Source organism: Hemicordylus capensis, chromosome 5 (assembly GCF_027244095.1).
Source record: "Hemicordylus capensis ecotype Gifberg chromosome 5, rHemCap1.1.pri, whole genome shotgun sequence".
NCBI classification, from domain to species: Eukaryota; Metazoa; Chordata; class Lepidosauria; order Squamata; family Cordylidae; genus Hemicordylus; species Hemicordylus capensis.
Genome location: NC_069661.1, coordinates 60,252,425 through 60,268,095, shown reverse-complemented (window position 1 = coordinate 60,268,095; position 15,671 = coordinate 60,252,425). Strand labels below are relative to the sequence as shown.

Below are 15,671 nucleotides of genomic sequence, written 5' to 3'. Positions count from 1 at the left end.
GTAACTCCCTCAGACTTCCAGTGGGACAACTTACTAGACTCTTTAGACAGACATTTCATAGCTGAAACAACATGTATTCTATAACATGGGTGACAAGTCCCGAAGACTTGCTATCAGTGGTGAAAGTGGGCAGGAATGAAAGAGAACAGAGTTCTGGAAAAATCATTTCATCCACTTTAGCACTAAGCTGGTCTGTTATCGGAGTGCCAGCAAAGCAATTCATTGATTTTATCCACTGGGTACACTAACAAGCTTAGGGCCATTTCATATAGATGGCAGTCCCCCTGCAAAAGCCTCTAGAAACATGCCAGGCCACTGATAGCCACACAACATGGCTGGCATTGCATGGAAGTGCTTGTTGTATGAACTGATATCTTGTGGCAGCGGCAGCAATAAAGAAAAATGGGGGAGGATGACCCAGAAGAGGTAGTGTGCATTTCTGGGTGGGCGAGCTCTGTCCCACATGCTACATTTCAGAGAAAGAAAGGAGGGGAAGATGGAGAAGCAAACTACTTGTCCGAGAGGGCACTTGTCCCCCTTGCCCCCCACCCCTGGAGCCACCTTTCCTTGTGGGCAGTGTTCTCTCTAATTTTGTTTCATCTATGTGCAGAATGAATTTTGTTCTGGGTGGCAGTATCAAGGCAGTGTGTGAGCATGTGCATTCAGAGTGGGGCGTTCCTGGAACAACCTGGGCGGGATCTAAAATTAACTGTGCGGACATAAAGAAACTTGTGTGTGCATGCACATGTGCACACCTTAGCGGGGACACTACTTGTGGGGGCTGAAGCTGTACCTTGCTCAGTTGAGCTCAAAATGGCTGCCATGATCTCAAAAATCACATTGGTGGTGCGTCCTCTTTCCATCTGGAGGGGCCAGTTCATACAGCAAATGCCTCCACATGATCCCAACCAGATTGCAAGCCCTCTGACAGCCCTGCTTACTTTCAGAGGTCATCTTGTAAGGACTGCCGGCTGTCTGAACTGGCCCTTAAATTTTAACAAACAGGTTTTGTAAAATGAGGACTAAGAGCAGCTCTACTCATCTTACAGTGTGGTTAGATTCTTCTGGGCTAAACATCTAGAAAGTCCTTTTCTCTCTCTCTCAAACTTTGAGAAAATGTTTCAATACAATCCAGTAATCCTCTTCTGCATACACTAGGGATGTTGTGTGCACAGTAGTTCCTCATGGGTAACACCAATGGGATCCTACCGCATGTGGCAAAGAAGAGAAGAATCATTGCTCTGCCTTCCACTCATACACACCTTTGTGGGTCCAACTGCACATAAAAAATGAAAGCTATGCAGGTTGGTAGGGCAAATCTCTAAATATATTTTGCATGTGCAAAGTGATGCAGAGCACAAAGTACTGCATATGTACAGAGCCTTTTTAATTCATATCCAACCACATGAAATTTGACACATGTCAAAGCATCAGTAATATGAATCTTATAAAATCCTGTAGTACTATTTAACAATTATCTTACAACAGCTTTCTTGCATTTCCTTTTTTATCCGTTTAATTTCAGATCTATGTTATATTGTCATTAGCATGGTGTATGTTTCCCTCTTGTCTTATTCCAACCAGATATATTACTTTCTGCCACACATTAAATAACTAACCAAGAACTTTGTGTTGGGAGGTCTGGCCTTTCAGGTATGTCTTTCGGAGACCACCCTAATCGCCGAGGCAACAGGAACACAAAGCCAAGGTCAAACAAAGCAGACCCCTTGTAATTAGATATTAATAATGGATTAAAGGTGTAAAATTCACCTAAAGCCACCCACCAATAGACTAAACAATCCAGATGAAATCAGCAATATTTGTTTTGTATAAGTACTTTCAATTAGAAACTGTACATAAATATATATATTATTCTATTAAAGCAAAAACCCTTTAGTTTACAGGATAATTGTGGGTGTGGCAGCTCCAACTGAGCTCTCAAAAACAAGGAGGTTTGATGGCCCATGATGTTCATGCCATCAGGGATGTCCAGTCTGAGATATTGTACTGTCCTAAGAAATCATAACAATGGAAACACAATTTGGCTAGGTCCTCCATGCTCCAATTCGCTATCTGCATTGGTGAGTATGCAGGTAATAGTACTCATCAAATGCTCAGAGGCATGTTACCAAATGTTTCTTAAACATTGATGTCACACTACTAATCTGCAGATTTTTCTTTTGCCATCAGCCTACACAGGTAGTGTGGAGCATGGAGGACCCAGACAAATTTTATCTTCATTGTTATGATTTGTAAACCAATACAATATCTCAGAGAGACTCCAGCCTGGAACCTTGGAGAGCCACTGCCAGACAGTGCAGACAGAACTGAGCTAGATGGACCATGGATCTGACTCAGTATAAGGCAGCTTTCTATGTTTCTGTGAGGAACAAGGTTAGAAGGTGGTAAAAACCATACAAGAGCACTGAAGCCTACCAGTTCCGAGGTAAAATGAACAAAGAAGCACCTAGAGGTAAGAAGTAAGGCCTGTTCTCCTACCTACCTCAGAGGCGTGAGTTAAACCATTCAACTGTAATGATTACCCTTTCTAGATATTTCTCCTTCTTTGGGAATGCAGAAAGCTAGCTTTCCCCAGCCAACGCTGGCAAAGGCCCCCTTCACAGCTGTTTCCGGGGCAACAAGGGCAAAAGCTGTTTACTTCCCTTCCCTTCTCTGCCCACTCACTGCCTTTCCCCTCCCCTCTTTGCTTGGACATTCTGACTGATCTGAGCGTGAGCAAGATTGATGTGATGGGACCCTCCTTGTTCTTAATTTACAGAAATTAAGGACATATTTACGTCAACTAACCCATGAAAGCATGCCATATGGAAGACAAACCATCTAAAAAGAGCTTTCCCAAAGAGAGTCAGTCAGTCTGTGCTTCCCTATTCGAATGCAAAAAATATCATTATAAAGATAGGGAGGGAAAAAAGACCCAACTGTGGTCTTGAGGTTTCATGACTTTTACTCATAACTTAGCAATTGTTCCACAGATTTGCTAAAAGACTGGCACACTTGTTGAGCAGGCAATTCTGAGTATAAATGCCCCTTCTATCGCAAACAATGCAAAGGGAAAGCTTTGAAAAGCCACAGAAGATTGAGAGGGTCAGGTGATCCTTGATTGATGGCAGTAATATCTGCTTCCAAGTTAATAACACTTCATTTTAGTGACAGATCCATGATGGTGTAAGAACTTTACTGTAATTATATAACCATATTAATTTATTGTTGGGTTATTGTAATTCTAAAATATTTATGCCCCTTTGCCAAAACAGAGTCCTATTTTATCATTTTCCCAACACCTCTGCCAGTTCTTACACAATAGTCTATGGCTGACATCCTGACTAATGAACTGAGAATGCAGCTGGAGATTGCTTTTAATGCAGTCAGACTGCTCTTAATGCCCAATTCCTCAGTGTGCATGGGCATAAGGGGATGGGCCAATTTTCACTGATCTTCTCAGCTTCTGAAACTGCCAAAAATAAGTCCCTGAGGGTTGCATGACCCTTAGAATATAGAAAATTGTTTTGCCCCACATATGGGAACTGAGGAAATGGGGAAACCTAACCAACTGCATTATCAGTTGGTTAGTCAGGATGTTAGTCATTATTTCCAAGTATTTCTATCCCCCCCCACTATAGGCCTCCCCCCATTTCTTCTCCCACTCAATAAAAACACTGTCTCATGAACGTGCTTTCCTGCCTTTCTTGCACACTTGAAGTTTGATTAACTTGAATAATAATTCTTTTTCATGTATGTATGTGTGCATGCATGCATGTATGTACACTATGTGGCTGTTATCACAAACAGCTGGGCTAGGCTGCTCATGTGGAGTGCCAGGATCTGTGTGGATCCTGGTGCTCCCACCCAGCCTAAACCTACACCTAAGCCTGGCTCTTAGCTGAAGTTAAGGGAGCAAACACTCCTTTAACCCGGCTGCTGGGCTCGTGTGTCTCCTCGGCTCCATGGAGCCAAGGACACACAGAGATGGGTGCCTAGAGTGTCCATTTGATGGGGGAATCCCCCAAGGCACTGTGTTCGTTACACAGCACCTTGTGGGATATGCAGAGGCTGGGAACATGAGTCCCGGCCTCTGTTGCTCCATGCTTCTCTCAGCAGCGCAGAATGTCTGGGCATGTGGCTTGCACATCAAAAGGATCCAGACCACTCATCTGGGGGAAGGTAGGTTGAACCCTGCCTTCCACCTGCTCGGCGCTTGCACAGGCGGTCGTATGAACAGCCCCTATGTATGCCAATAGGTGCAGTACAGGGGTGTAACTATAATAGGGCAAGGGGAGACAATTGTCTGGGGGCCCACTGCCTTGGGGGCCCCCCAGAGGCAAGTCACATGACTGACTCCCCCAGCCACACACCCGCCCAGGCTTCCTTCAGTTGTATTCATCCTCTGAAAGTGATGTGAGTGTTAAGACCTGGAGCTACCAGAACAACAGGTCTTTCTCTAGTACCATTCAATGACTTGCATGATCCACAATTGACAAAACCATTTAAAAATAATTTAGGATGATATTCTATTGTGGCACATAGGATATAAATAAAAATATAAATTATACTCTGCTTTTTGTTACCACTATTCAGGCTCATTTAAGATTTCTTTACTTCATGAGCTGAGCTTCAGTAAGGGGGGGCCATTTTAAAATCTTGTCTCTGGGCCCACTCCAACCTTGCTACGCCCCTGGTGCAGTAGTTGCCAATAGGTGTAGTGGTTCAACAATGCTTTTTAGAGCTATTTGGCTCTTGTAGCTGTCTTACTACTGTGGCTGATGGATGGAGTTTCATTCCAGATATAGCAATAGCAATAGCAATAGCACTTGCATTTATATACCGCTCTATAGCCGGAGCTCTCTAAGCGGTTTACAATGATTTTAGCATATTGCCCCCAACATTCTGGGTACTCATTTTACCGACCTCGGAAGGATGGAAGGCTGAGTCAACCTTGAGCCCCTGGTCAGGATCGAACTTGTAACCTTCTGGTTACAGGGCGGCAGTTTTACCACTGCGCCACCAGGGGCTCCTATGTTAGGTAGCAATAAAGTACAGTTGTGTTTTGAGAGATCTGCTTGATTATTGCCTGTTATTTTGCTATCCCACACAACAGTGGGCTGGTTGTGATGGTGCCAGTTCAGAGCTGGCCCCATCTGCATATGATCAAGGTCATATAAGCTCACATCTTGATCCCTATCTTGGCATACAGTTCTGCTTCTCATAATAACTTATGAGGCTGGCTCCCCAACTTCCCAACACATGATTTAAAAACTACTTTATATACTACTCACATCCTACTTCCCCACCTGGTACTCTTGCTGCTGTACCTGTGTTCAAGATAACATGTGAATAACTGTATCTGGATACAGATCTGTACCTATGTTCACTGTACACTTCTTGGATGAGTGTTGAATGCAATTTGTGAATAGGACTAGACTGTGCTTTATTTCTGTAAAGCATTTCTTACCTTTTGGGGTCAACAATTTTGTAGAGTTTTCCATTGTGTGATTGTGTCATACTTTTACTGTTTGCTAAGATATAAACTTCACCTATGAAGGAAACCCATACAATAAGTTAATATTGGTATTCATTAAAATTTTGTACAGTTTATGTATCATTAGTGAAATATATCATTATAATCACAGTTGTCATGTGGCAAGCACAGTATAGTGATTATCGCCTTCATTTTTACAGCAATCCAGATTAGTATTCCCATTTTAAAAATGGCAAACAGAAGTTGAGAAAGAATAGCTTGCCCAAGAAAACCCAGAAAAACTATGGCCAAGCAAGGATTTGAACCCAGAACCTGCTGACCCAAGCCTAAAGATAATTTCTTATATTACATTTTATTATTGAGTCTCAATCCCTGATTTGTTGCACATATTTGTTGCAGAAATGGCATTAGTTCCTTAAATGTCTGCCTACGTGCAGTAATGGGATGGATGAGGGATAATAAACTGAAGCTGAATCCAAGCAAGACAGAGGTGCTCATTGCTGGGGGTCATAATCTGCAGAACAGGATAGAACTTCCTGTTCTGCCCGAGGTTATACTCCCCAAGAAAGAACAGGTGCATAGTTTGGGAGTGCATAATGTGGTGCCTCAGGCTGAGATTGTGGCCAGGAGCACTTTTTAGCAGCTATGACTGATTCGACAACTCTGCCTGTTCCTTGAGGAGGATGACCTGAAAACAATGGTATACCAGCTGGTAACCTCCAGGTTGGATTATTGCAATACATTTTATGTAGAGCTGCCTTTGCGCGTAGTTCGGAAACTTCAGCCCTGAATGGCTTAGGTCCGGTTACCTGAGAGAATGCCTTTCTCTACAAGATCCCCACTACTCATTAAGATAATCAGGAGAAGTCTGTCTTTGGGTGCCACCGGTTCATCTGGTGGTGACCTGGGATCAGGCCTTCTCAGCTGTCGCCCCAGGGTTGTGGAATATGCTCCCCGTGGATATTAGAAGATTATCTTCCTTGGAAGCCCTCAGGAGAGCCTTAAAGACTCATCTTTTAACCATGGCTTTTAATGATTAGAAATTAATTTTAATTTTAATCTGGTTTAAAGGTTTTTTGATTTTGTTTTATTATGTGTTTGGTAGAGTAGGCTAACAGAATTCAGGGCCACTTACAAACAAAAGACCCCAAGATGACTATGATGGTTAATCTATCTAAATACCAATTATCTCAGGCTGAGATAATTGTCTTAAAGAAGGGACTCTCATTTGTCCCTACACCTAATTACAACTCTTTTGATACTGTGATGGAACTGCGAGCTATTTTTTGTAAAAGTAGATTGGCTGATTTCTTCAAGGACCAAGCACCTGTTTTTAAACCTAAATCGACTTTTAATCCCTCTTCTAATAATCCCTATGTTAAAGTTTTTCAGGAATTAGTAATTAGGGAAATTCAAGAACTGGAGGATAAAAATTGTGATACTTGGCACAACTTGACTGGAATAGAATGTCAGGTTCTATACAATCTCCAAAAACAACAGGATATTTTAAAAAAAATATATGTGGATAAAGGAGGATCCATGGTTATTCTCAATAGAAATGACTACATCAAGGAGGTTGAGCATCAACTTTACAATCTATTACATTATAAATATAACTCTGGGGACCCCACTAACCATATATACACTATGATTTTGGAAATATTCAAAATATAGATGGGGACTGCATATGGGATAAATTTCAAAAAATACTTATGTTTTTTAAAAGTGGAATCAGAATGAAGGATACAAGTTTTTTTACATTCTTCCCTAATTGCATTAAAATATCATACCTGGTAGACAGCATCAGGGTGTGTTTCTATTCTTGAACCTATTGCAATATATCTGGAATCATTTTTTAAACTATTTGTCAATAACACACCACCTTATCTTAGAGATACTATGGTTTTCCTTAATCACTTGGAAGATATAAGCTACCCTCTTTTCATTGTCTTTTGGTTACTACTGATGTGGTCTCTCTTTATACTAAAATACTACAGAATGAGGCATTACAAACTAGAGAAGTTGTGCTAAATAAAAGATCTACACTTGTCCCTCCCACTTCTTTCCTTAAGAACCTAGCTACAGTAGCACTCAAATATCCCCCCCCATTTTTAGATCAGTTCTACTGGCAAGTGTCCAGGGTATCTAGTCACTTTGCCTCTGAATTGGCTAAACTTTTCATGGACATTTTCCAAGTGTCTTACATCTTGAAAGATAACATGTTCGTCCAAATTTATTGGATTATATAAGAGGCATGTGGGTGATATCTTCATAATTTGGGCAGGTTATGAAAGGGGAATACTCCTTTTTGAGTCCTTTCTAAATAACACCCACCCCTCTATAAAATTGCAACTTACATAGGTGTGACAAGATACACTTTTTGGATGTGGAAATCAACAAGGTCAGTGCAGTCTAAGAATGGATGTATATAGAAAGACAATGGATGAAAATTCCTTTAGGAGTGTGCACAAAACCAGTTTGCCAGTTCAGTTTGAGTCCAAACCGGTCTCATACTGAACCAGGCATGTTCCGTTTTGTGCCCCCCCCACAAAAGACCCCCAATTTGACTCAAATTCGAAAGTTTAATTTTTTAAAAAAAACATGATCCAATCATGCAAATGGCCAGGGTACATGCGTGACGGCCTCCAAAATGGCTGCTGCCACTTGAAAAAGGGCTAGAACGGCCTTAAAACGGGCCAAAACAGCCCTTAGAAGAGCTCCACCGGCTGGGAAGGCCAGCAGGGGGAGGGGGACATGGCAGAGACACCACCCACTGTGGCTGTTGGCAGTACTCCTGGAGAATGATGGACCCAGCATTTAAAAAACCGCGCAAAAACTTTAGAACCCCAGAACCGGCCCCAAGCCAGCCTGGTTTGATGGTGAGATGGGAATCCCTAATTCCCTGCTTAAATACAACAATTTCCATCCTAAGACTCTAAATGTCAATTTACCATATTCTCAAATGTTATGTTTACACAGAAATTGTAATGCATTATCGTCTTTTCAAAAGCAGGCTCAAATTCTGGAGAGGCAATTATTAGAAAAAGGTTTCCCAATTAGAGTGATCAAACAGGCCTTTTATAAAGCCAAGAGCACTAGGAGATAAACTCTACTAACAGCAAACAACAATACTTGGACAGCTTCAGAGAGAATGATTGCCCCGATTACTTTTGGTACACATTCTAACCATATTGAATATATCATTAAAAAGCACTGGTATTTACTGAGGGATATTCTCAGATGCGAGAAGCCACCAATGTTTGTGCACAAATGAAGCAGAAACAAAGGATCCCCTAGTACATAGCAAAATGAGTAACCCACTGGAAATGAGTTGGCAATAACCATGGGGACATGTCAGTAGGCCAGTTTTGTTGTGATAACTGCAGCATTTGTCAGAATTGTGTCAGACTCTGTTCATTTGAACATCCAACCAATAAGCAGGAATATAATAGGGATGTGCAAATTGATTCAGGTACAAATAAATGTGTACCCAAATCTAGCTGATTTGTGTGATCTGGAGACAGAACAAATCACCCCTGTGGTCCATTGGCTACATTCAGATCCAGATTGAATCGCACCAGATTCAATTCAAATCAATTTGAGATTTGGATTCCTCTTATTAATTTCCCCAGATTCCCAGCTTTCTTTTAAAACAAAACAAACAAACAAAAAAGCTAAGCTCTAGACCTCGCAGAAGTGGAGTTACAGAGCAAAATGTGTGGCTACTATTTTTCAAGTGTTTGAATTCTTTGGTGTCTCATAACCTTTCCTCAATGAATCCCTATGAGGATTCATTACACACCTTCATTTCTTCTATTCATTTTGACTGTCTTCCATGTGCCAACTACATCCCCCTCCCTCCCACAAGGCAGTGGGGAACTACTCACTAGGAATATTTTTCAAGTGTTTAGACTCTTTGGTGTCTCATAACCTTTCCTCATAATGAATACCTATGAGGAGTCATTACACACCAAAGAGTCTAAACACCTCAAAAATTCCTAAAATATAAACTGAGTATCCAGTGGCTTGCGGGTTGGAGGGGGCTGTATTTGGCACATGGGATGCTGATAATTCCTCACCCCACCCACAAAGCAGTGGGGTAAAAATGAACAGAAGAAATGAAGGTGTGAAATGAAGACACCAAAGAATCTAAACACTTCAAAATTTCCGAAAAAATTAACTGAGAACCCCAGTGTGTGTGTGTGTAGTTGGCACATGGTAGTTAACAGTTGGCACTGTCCAATGACAGTCAAAATGAACAGAAGAAATGAAGGCATATAATGAATCCTCATAGGGATTCACTATGAGGAAAGGTTATTAGACACCAAAGAATCTAAACACTTCAATATTCCTAAAAAATAAGCTACCCCTGTACTGGTAAAGAGAATCCTCACCAGATTCCCCTTTACCAGTATAGCTACAAACTGGCTCAATTTGAACTGGGTCAAAATTGGTTCAAACTTGGACTGGCCAAGGCCGGTCCTGTTCAACCCAGAATCCATCATGCTAAGTTGGTTCGATGTCGAGTCCGGCTTGAGCTGAGCTGGCTCATACACCCCTAGCTACAGCAGACTCCCAAGTATTTAAACCCTTTCCTACTAAGGTGGGACTACCCTGCTGAGAATAGACTATATGAACTAACAGCCATTTTGAGTAAGACATCAGAAGCAATAGTAAGTATATGCAATTTACATGTTGAGAGATTTGTTACAAGGGCAAAAATTACATTTACATAAGCATGGAATAACTAGTACAGTATATTGATACATTTTTAATTTTAAAGAATAGAACTACAATATGCATAGACAGATGGGTGGATGTTTCCTCCAGTACAATGTGTATTACACTATGTGAGCCTAGAGACAGAGGTTGATCTGGTACATCTGAATGAGGTTGTATTGAATTTTAGAGCCTGTGAATAGGGATGTGCATGGAACCAGTGGGGACTGGTTTGACAGCGGTGTGTGTGTGTGTGTGCTGCTTTAAAGGTGGGGGAGGGTGCACTCGCTTATCTAAGACGGTGGTTCTCGACCGCCGGTCCATGAGGAGTTGAGTGCTGGTCTGCGCCAGACCTTGAAGAATTAAACCCCGCCCTCATTTTGAGCCAGTGGGGGCCGCCGCCACTGCTGCCACCGCTGGGAGCTCTCTGTAGCTAATTTTTAAGCAAGCAGCCCTCACTGCAGGGCTCTACCTTCCTCCCAAGTCCCAGGCAGCCGCTTCTTGCTCCCAGCCAATCTCTCCAGTCTCTCACGTGATTAGAGGAGAAACTGAGAACGAGAGTCATCACTAGTATGCAGCCCTTCCGCGAAAAACACAGACGAGGCAGGTAGCGGGGCGAGTGAGGGGGAGTGCTTGGCTTGGCTGGAGCGCTGCATGCATGAACTCTCTTCTGAGTCTGACTACTACTACAGAGGAGGAACGAGGAAGGCAGGCAGGCAGGCAAAAGATAAGATACAACATAAACCAGAGTGAGCAACAGTGCTGATCAAATGAAAAAGGAAGAGGGAGGTGATGGAGAGATAAGAAGAATGAAAGGGATGAGGGCGAGGGCCGGCTGATCGTTGACTGACTCACCAAACGGGGATGAAGATCAAATAAAAGGGGATTTTTAAAAGCAAGCCTGCAGGAGAGAACAAGTACAATTTGTGTGAACTGAGAAATCAAATGGGTGGGGGGGGATGAGGGAAGATGAAAAAAGGGGTGGCTGGGGTGGGCTACTGATTTACCAAAAAGGGGATGGAGAGAACATAAACTGGGATTTTTAAAAGCAAGCATGCAGGCAGGAGAGAGAACCAGTGCAATGTGTGTGAACTGAGAAAACCAGTGGAAAAAAGAGAACATGAGAAAGTGGATGGAGTGGGGGCTGGGTGTAGCAAGGTATGAAATGGTGAATGGAGGAGAGGGAAAGAAGGATGAAGAAGAGACTCACTAAATGTTTTCCCACTCATGTGTGGCTACATAGCACTTTTTCTCCTTAAACCTCTGCTTAAAAATCATTACAGTTGTAAAAACTTGGATATATATGAATGTGTGGTATGAAGGATTAATCTCCCATCCCATTCCCTGTGGTTTACTTTTCTAATGTGGATACCATATTTATGTGTAAAGTTCATTACCATAACATTACCTTTTCAAAGGCTGCGTGTTTTAGTTGTGAGTGTACTGCTTGGAGGTTTTTTGGATGATGTTTGGTTCCAGACTTCCAGTATGACATGAGATTTTGTGTTTTAAGCTTCCTATCAATTAAGTTGATAAGCTGCTTTTTTGGTAGCAAACATGCATTATCCCATTTGCTAAGCAAGGTCTACCCTGTTTTGCATTTGAATCTGCATATGATCACTGTACTGTATTCCCCTCAGAGCAGTGGTGAGCAAAATTGGCCCTCCAGCAGTTGTTGAACTACAACTCCCATCATCCTTAGCATGAGTCTCTCTCTCTCAATCCTGTCTAGTTGCTCTAGCTAGGAAGCAATTAGATTTATTTAATTAGATTTATAGTTTTAATACTTAATGTTTGCTTTTAAATGAGTTTAATTTTAATGATTTTAATGCTTATAATATTATTCTAATTGTAAACTGCCCAGTTTTGAATGGTATAGAAATTTGTTGAACAAACAAACAAACTTAAACCTGAAACCCCTTTACTAACTGCTGGTCCAGGAAACTGCGCATGAAGATTGTACCGGTTATTGACTCCAAAAACGTTGAGAAACACTGATCTAAAAGACCATCAGGGTGGCAGCATACCTCCCTGCTGCCCCATTTGCTACATTGTGCAGATGTACCTGGAAGTAGAGGGTGTGCACAATCGTGCCTGCTACTTCTGGGTACATCTGGACAATGTAGCAAATGGGGCAGCAGGGAAGCATGCTGCCGCCCCAATGGACTTTTAGATAATTGAGTGCCAGTGGGGGAAACTTGGTGGGGTAGGTGGGTAAATGTACCCTCTCCTGCCCTTAAAGGCCCACCCCCGACTGCTGAACGGTTGGAACCATCTGCCATTCGAACTAGTTCGGAGGTCCATAAAGGGCCTCCAAACCGGTCCGTCCACACCCCTGCCTGGGAACTCCTATGCTTTACATAATTCTGAGTTAAGGGATTATATTGGTAGTATATGTATATTATTAGGTGTATTTGTGGATATGTTCTGTGGAATGTTCTGTGTATAATTGTTTGTATAGACCATTTACTGTTATTATTTCTTTTATAGAGACCTGGGAAGACTCCAGCAGTGAAGTCTATTTTGAATGTATAATACATGGGAATTTTTTTTTGGACTTATGTTTTTGATTGGTGTATTCGTTCATTAAGAGTTTACATACTGTTTACACTGATGTTTTAACTAAGGCTCTTTATCAAATGTTTCCTCTAGCTACAGATTTTATGATGTTCAGAAGTTTGATATATTTCTATTATCGATAGGTTTTATCGTTTTTGGAGGCCTATGTATACTTTCAGATCATCGTTTTTTAGGTGATTATATTGTGGTGGGTTCCTTTTTGGTATATCTGCAGATATGCTGCAGTTGATATAACCAGTGCATTGCCACATTTCACAAAACACAATTTGGCCACATTCCAATTAAAAATATAGTAATTAGGGATGTGCCCGAACTGCGGTTCAAGTACTATTTGGTAAATTGCACCGGGAATTTTAAGAAAAAATAGAGCAGGTCCTTACCTGCTCTCTGCCACCCCATTCAGCTTCCTGCTGGGGTGGCACATGTCCCAATAACTGGGGTGGTGCATGTGCGGGCGCCATTTGCATGGTCAACAACACCATGCTATCCACACAAATGGTGCCCACGCATGCATGGATGCCATGTGTGCCAGTGCCACATGGGGGTTATTGGGCACGCACCGCCCCAGCCCTGACAGTCCTGCTTACTTAAAGTTACCAGTGCAATTTACCAAAAAGTGCTCGAACCATGCTTTGAACCACGGTTCGGGCACATCCCTAACAGTAATATACAAAGAAGTTTTGTCTTACCTAATTCATCATCACCAAATCCCAAGATATGTCCTGAAAAGAAACCTCTACATGAACCACTGTTGCCAAGACATAGTGGTTTCTCTTGCCACTGTTTGGTCAAGAAATTCTGTTGCAGTGTTAAAAAATTTCTGTAAGCAGAGGTATAAAATATAAATAGTTACTTGGTGCCTTTTCTAACCTTAAATAAATAATATGAATCGAATCGCCATGAGACATTTGTATTCATATAATTTGTATAATTACCTACAATTATATGAATGTAATAAATAAAGCAAGCAAGCTGGGACTAAAATGAGGGTATCTAAACTGGAGTCCTTTAGAACTTGGTCTAGATTATGCTTTGCGTTCAGCAGTGAAAACAAACCTTGAAGATTCAATTAGATTAAATGGGTATACAAAATACTTGTTTCCTATTAGAATCAATAATATGTTTATGATCCATTCAAGTTTTACAAAGGACTAAGTGAATCATTTCACAGTTTCTGTGGCAAGGGATCAGGCAGTACACTGAACCCAACTCTATGATGCCTTGGCTACAATCCAGTGAGCTACTTGAGGTTCACCGAATCATTCAGTGTGATTAATGAAAGCTTAACATTTTCCCTCTTGGGAGTAAGTGATCAATCCTATATGCCATGTCACAAAACGCTTTTGAAACCCTACTGGGTTTAAAAGGTAATTTGCCATAAAGGTAATTGTGCGGGTGGGTGTATATGTTTGAAAAATACAAATTCAGCTCATCCTCCTGGTTTAGCTTATTCTATTGCTCTCTGATTCAAGAGAAGAATATGTTTGGATCAGAGCACAAAAATACAAGAATACAGAGCACAAGACCACAAGAATATGCTGCTCTCTGGATTGTGAACTCAATCTGCTGCTCAAACGCTATGACTCAAAAATAGTGTTCTTTTGTTATATTGGAATCTATGAGTTCTATACTGGATTATTTTAAATGTTGTGGATGAAAAACTTATGGCAATTCAAAGAAAAATATAAGTGATGTACAATCCATACAATCCTTACAATCCATACAAATGAATATCACACAACTGAATATTGCACACATCCTCTACTTGTTCAGTAGCAACTGATGAGAACTGCTTTGTAGGGGTGAGAAAATACCGTTTTAAATGGTGGCAAACCTACCTGCTGCCAGTACCTAGAATGCTTTGTGGTTGGAGGCACCCAGCGTCGCATCCCATGGGGAGGAAACAGTGGGGATGCCCTTCCCCGCTGCTCAGTTGTCCTTTGTGCATGCGCGGAGGCCATTCGAGGGGTTAGCACAGCACAAACCTACTGTGCTAACCCCTTAAATGGCCTCCGTGCATGCATGGAGGTCAACTGAATTGCAAGGGTGGAGCAACCTCCCTGCAGGATAACAGGTCGGGCACCTCCACCCCACAGAGTATCTGGGCACCGGCTGTTTAAAGTGATATTTCCCCACCCTCACTGTCCCCTCCACCAGAGCACCATTCACCGGCTGCTACTGCTCTTGTTTAGTGTGATTTTCAAGAAACTTACCCATTGCGGTCGGCGAATACATAGCTTCCATAAAGCCTTTCAGACTGGCAGCCTCTGTATACAAATCCACCAACCAATGGTCCGCTACTGAATGGCTTGAACTCTAAAAGTGAAGGTTCACTTTCTAAAAAAGAACTGCCATAGCATTAGATGAAGTGCAATTCCATGTAGCAGAGGCATATTGTACTGAATGAAGAGAGTTACAATTAGGATCTTTGTATTTCAGTAGCACTGACTGGCCGACATCTTGACTAAGGAAGCACCAGTGCTTCTCATGAAGTGCTGCTGCACTGCAGACTAATGCAGCTCTGCTATTTGCATGAATGGGGGCCATTTTCACAGATCTCCCCTGCACTTCCCTCACAGCCCTCACAAACTTACTCTTGGGACACAGGAAGCACTACTAGGGGCAGGAGAGACTGGCAAGAATAGCCTCCTCCCACATGCTTGTATTACTCCAGAATGCAACACCAGCACCTGCACAGTGCCAGTCCTTCGTTGGAAACTCTTGGTGCTCCCTTAGCTAGGATGTCAGCCACTATCCTGAAAACACAAAGCAGAATTTAAGCTAAAATAAAATTATGGCTTCTTTACTGAAGATTTCTCTGATGTTAGATATCTTGAGAAAAGAGCACTTGAATAATAGCTTCATTGACATGTAG

The 15,671-nt window shown here is 41.9% G+C and overlaps 1 protein-coding gene across 2 annotated transcripts in view; it reads right to left on the bottom strand.

Moving 5' to 3' along the window:
- Positions 1-15,671, bottom strand: part of HHIP (hedgehog interacting protein) — a 136,427-nt gene that overhangs the window by 17,060 nt on the left and 103,696 nt on the right. For both annotated transcript variants that reach the window (XM_053258129.1, XM_053258130.1), the window contains exons 9-11: positions 15,010-15,133; positions 13,486-13,616; positions 5,471-5,552 (exon numbers count right to left, since the gene is read on the bottom strand). In XM_053258129.1, coding sequence (XP_053114104.1) covers positions 5,471-5,552; positions 13,486-13,616; positions 15,010-15,133 — 337 coding nt within the window. The remainder of the gene's footprint in view (positions 1-5,470; positions 5,553-13,485; positions 13,617-15,009; positions 15,134-15,671) is intronic.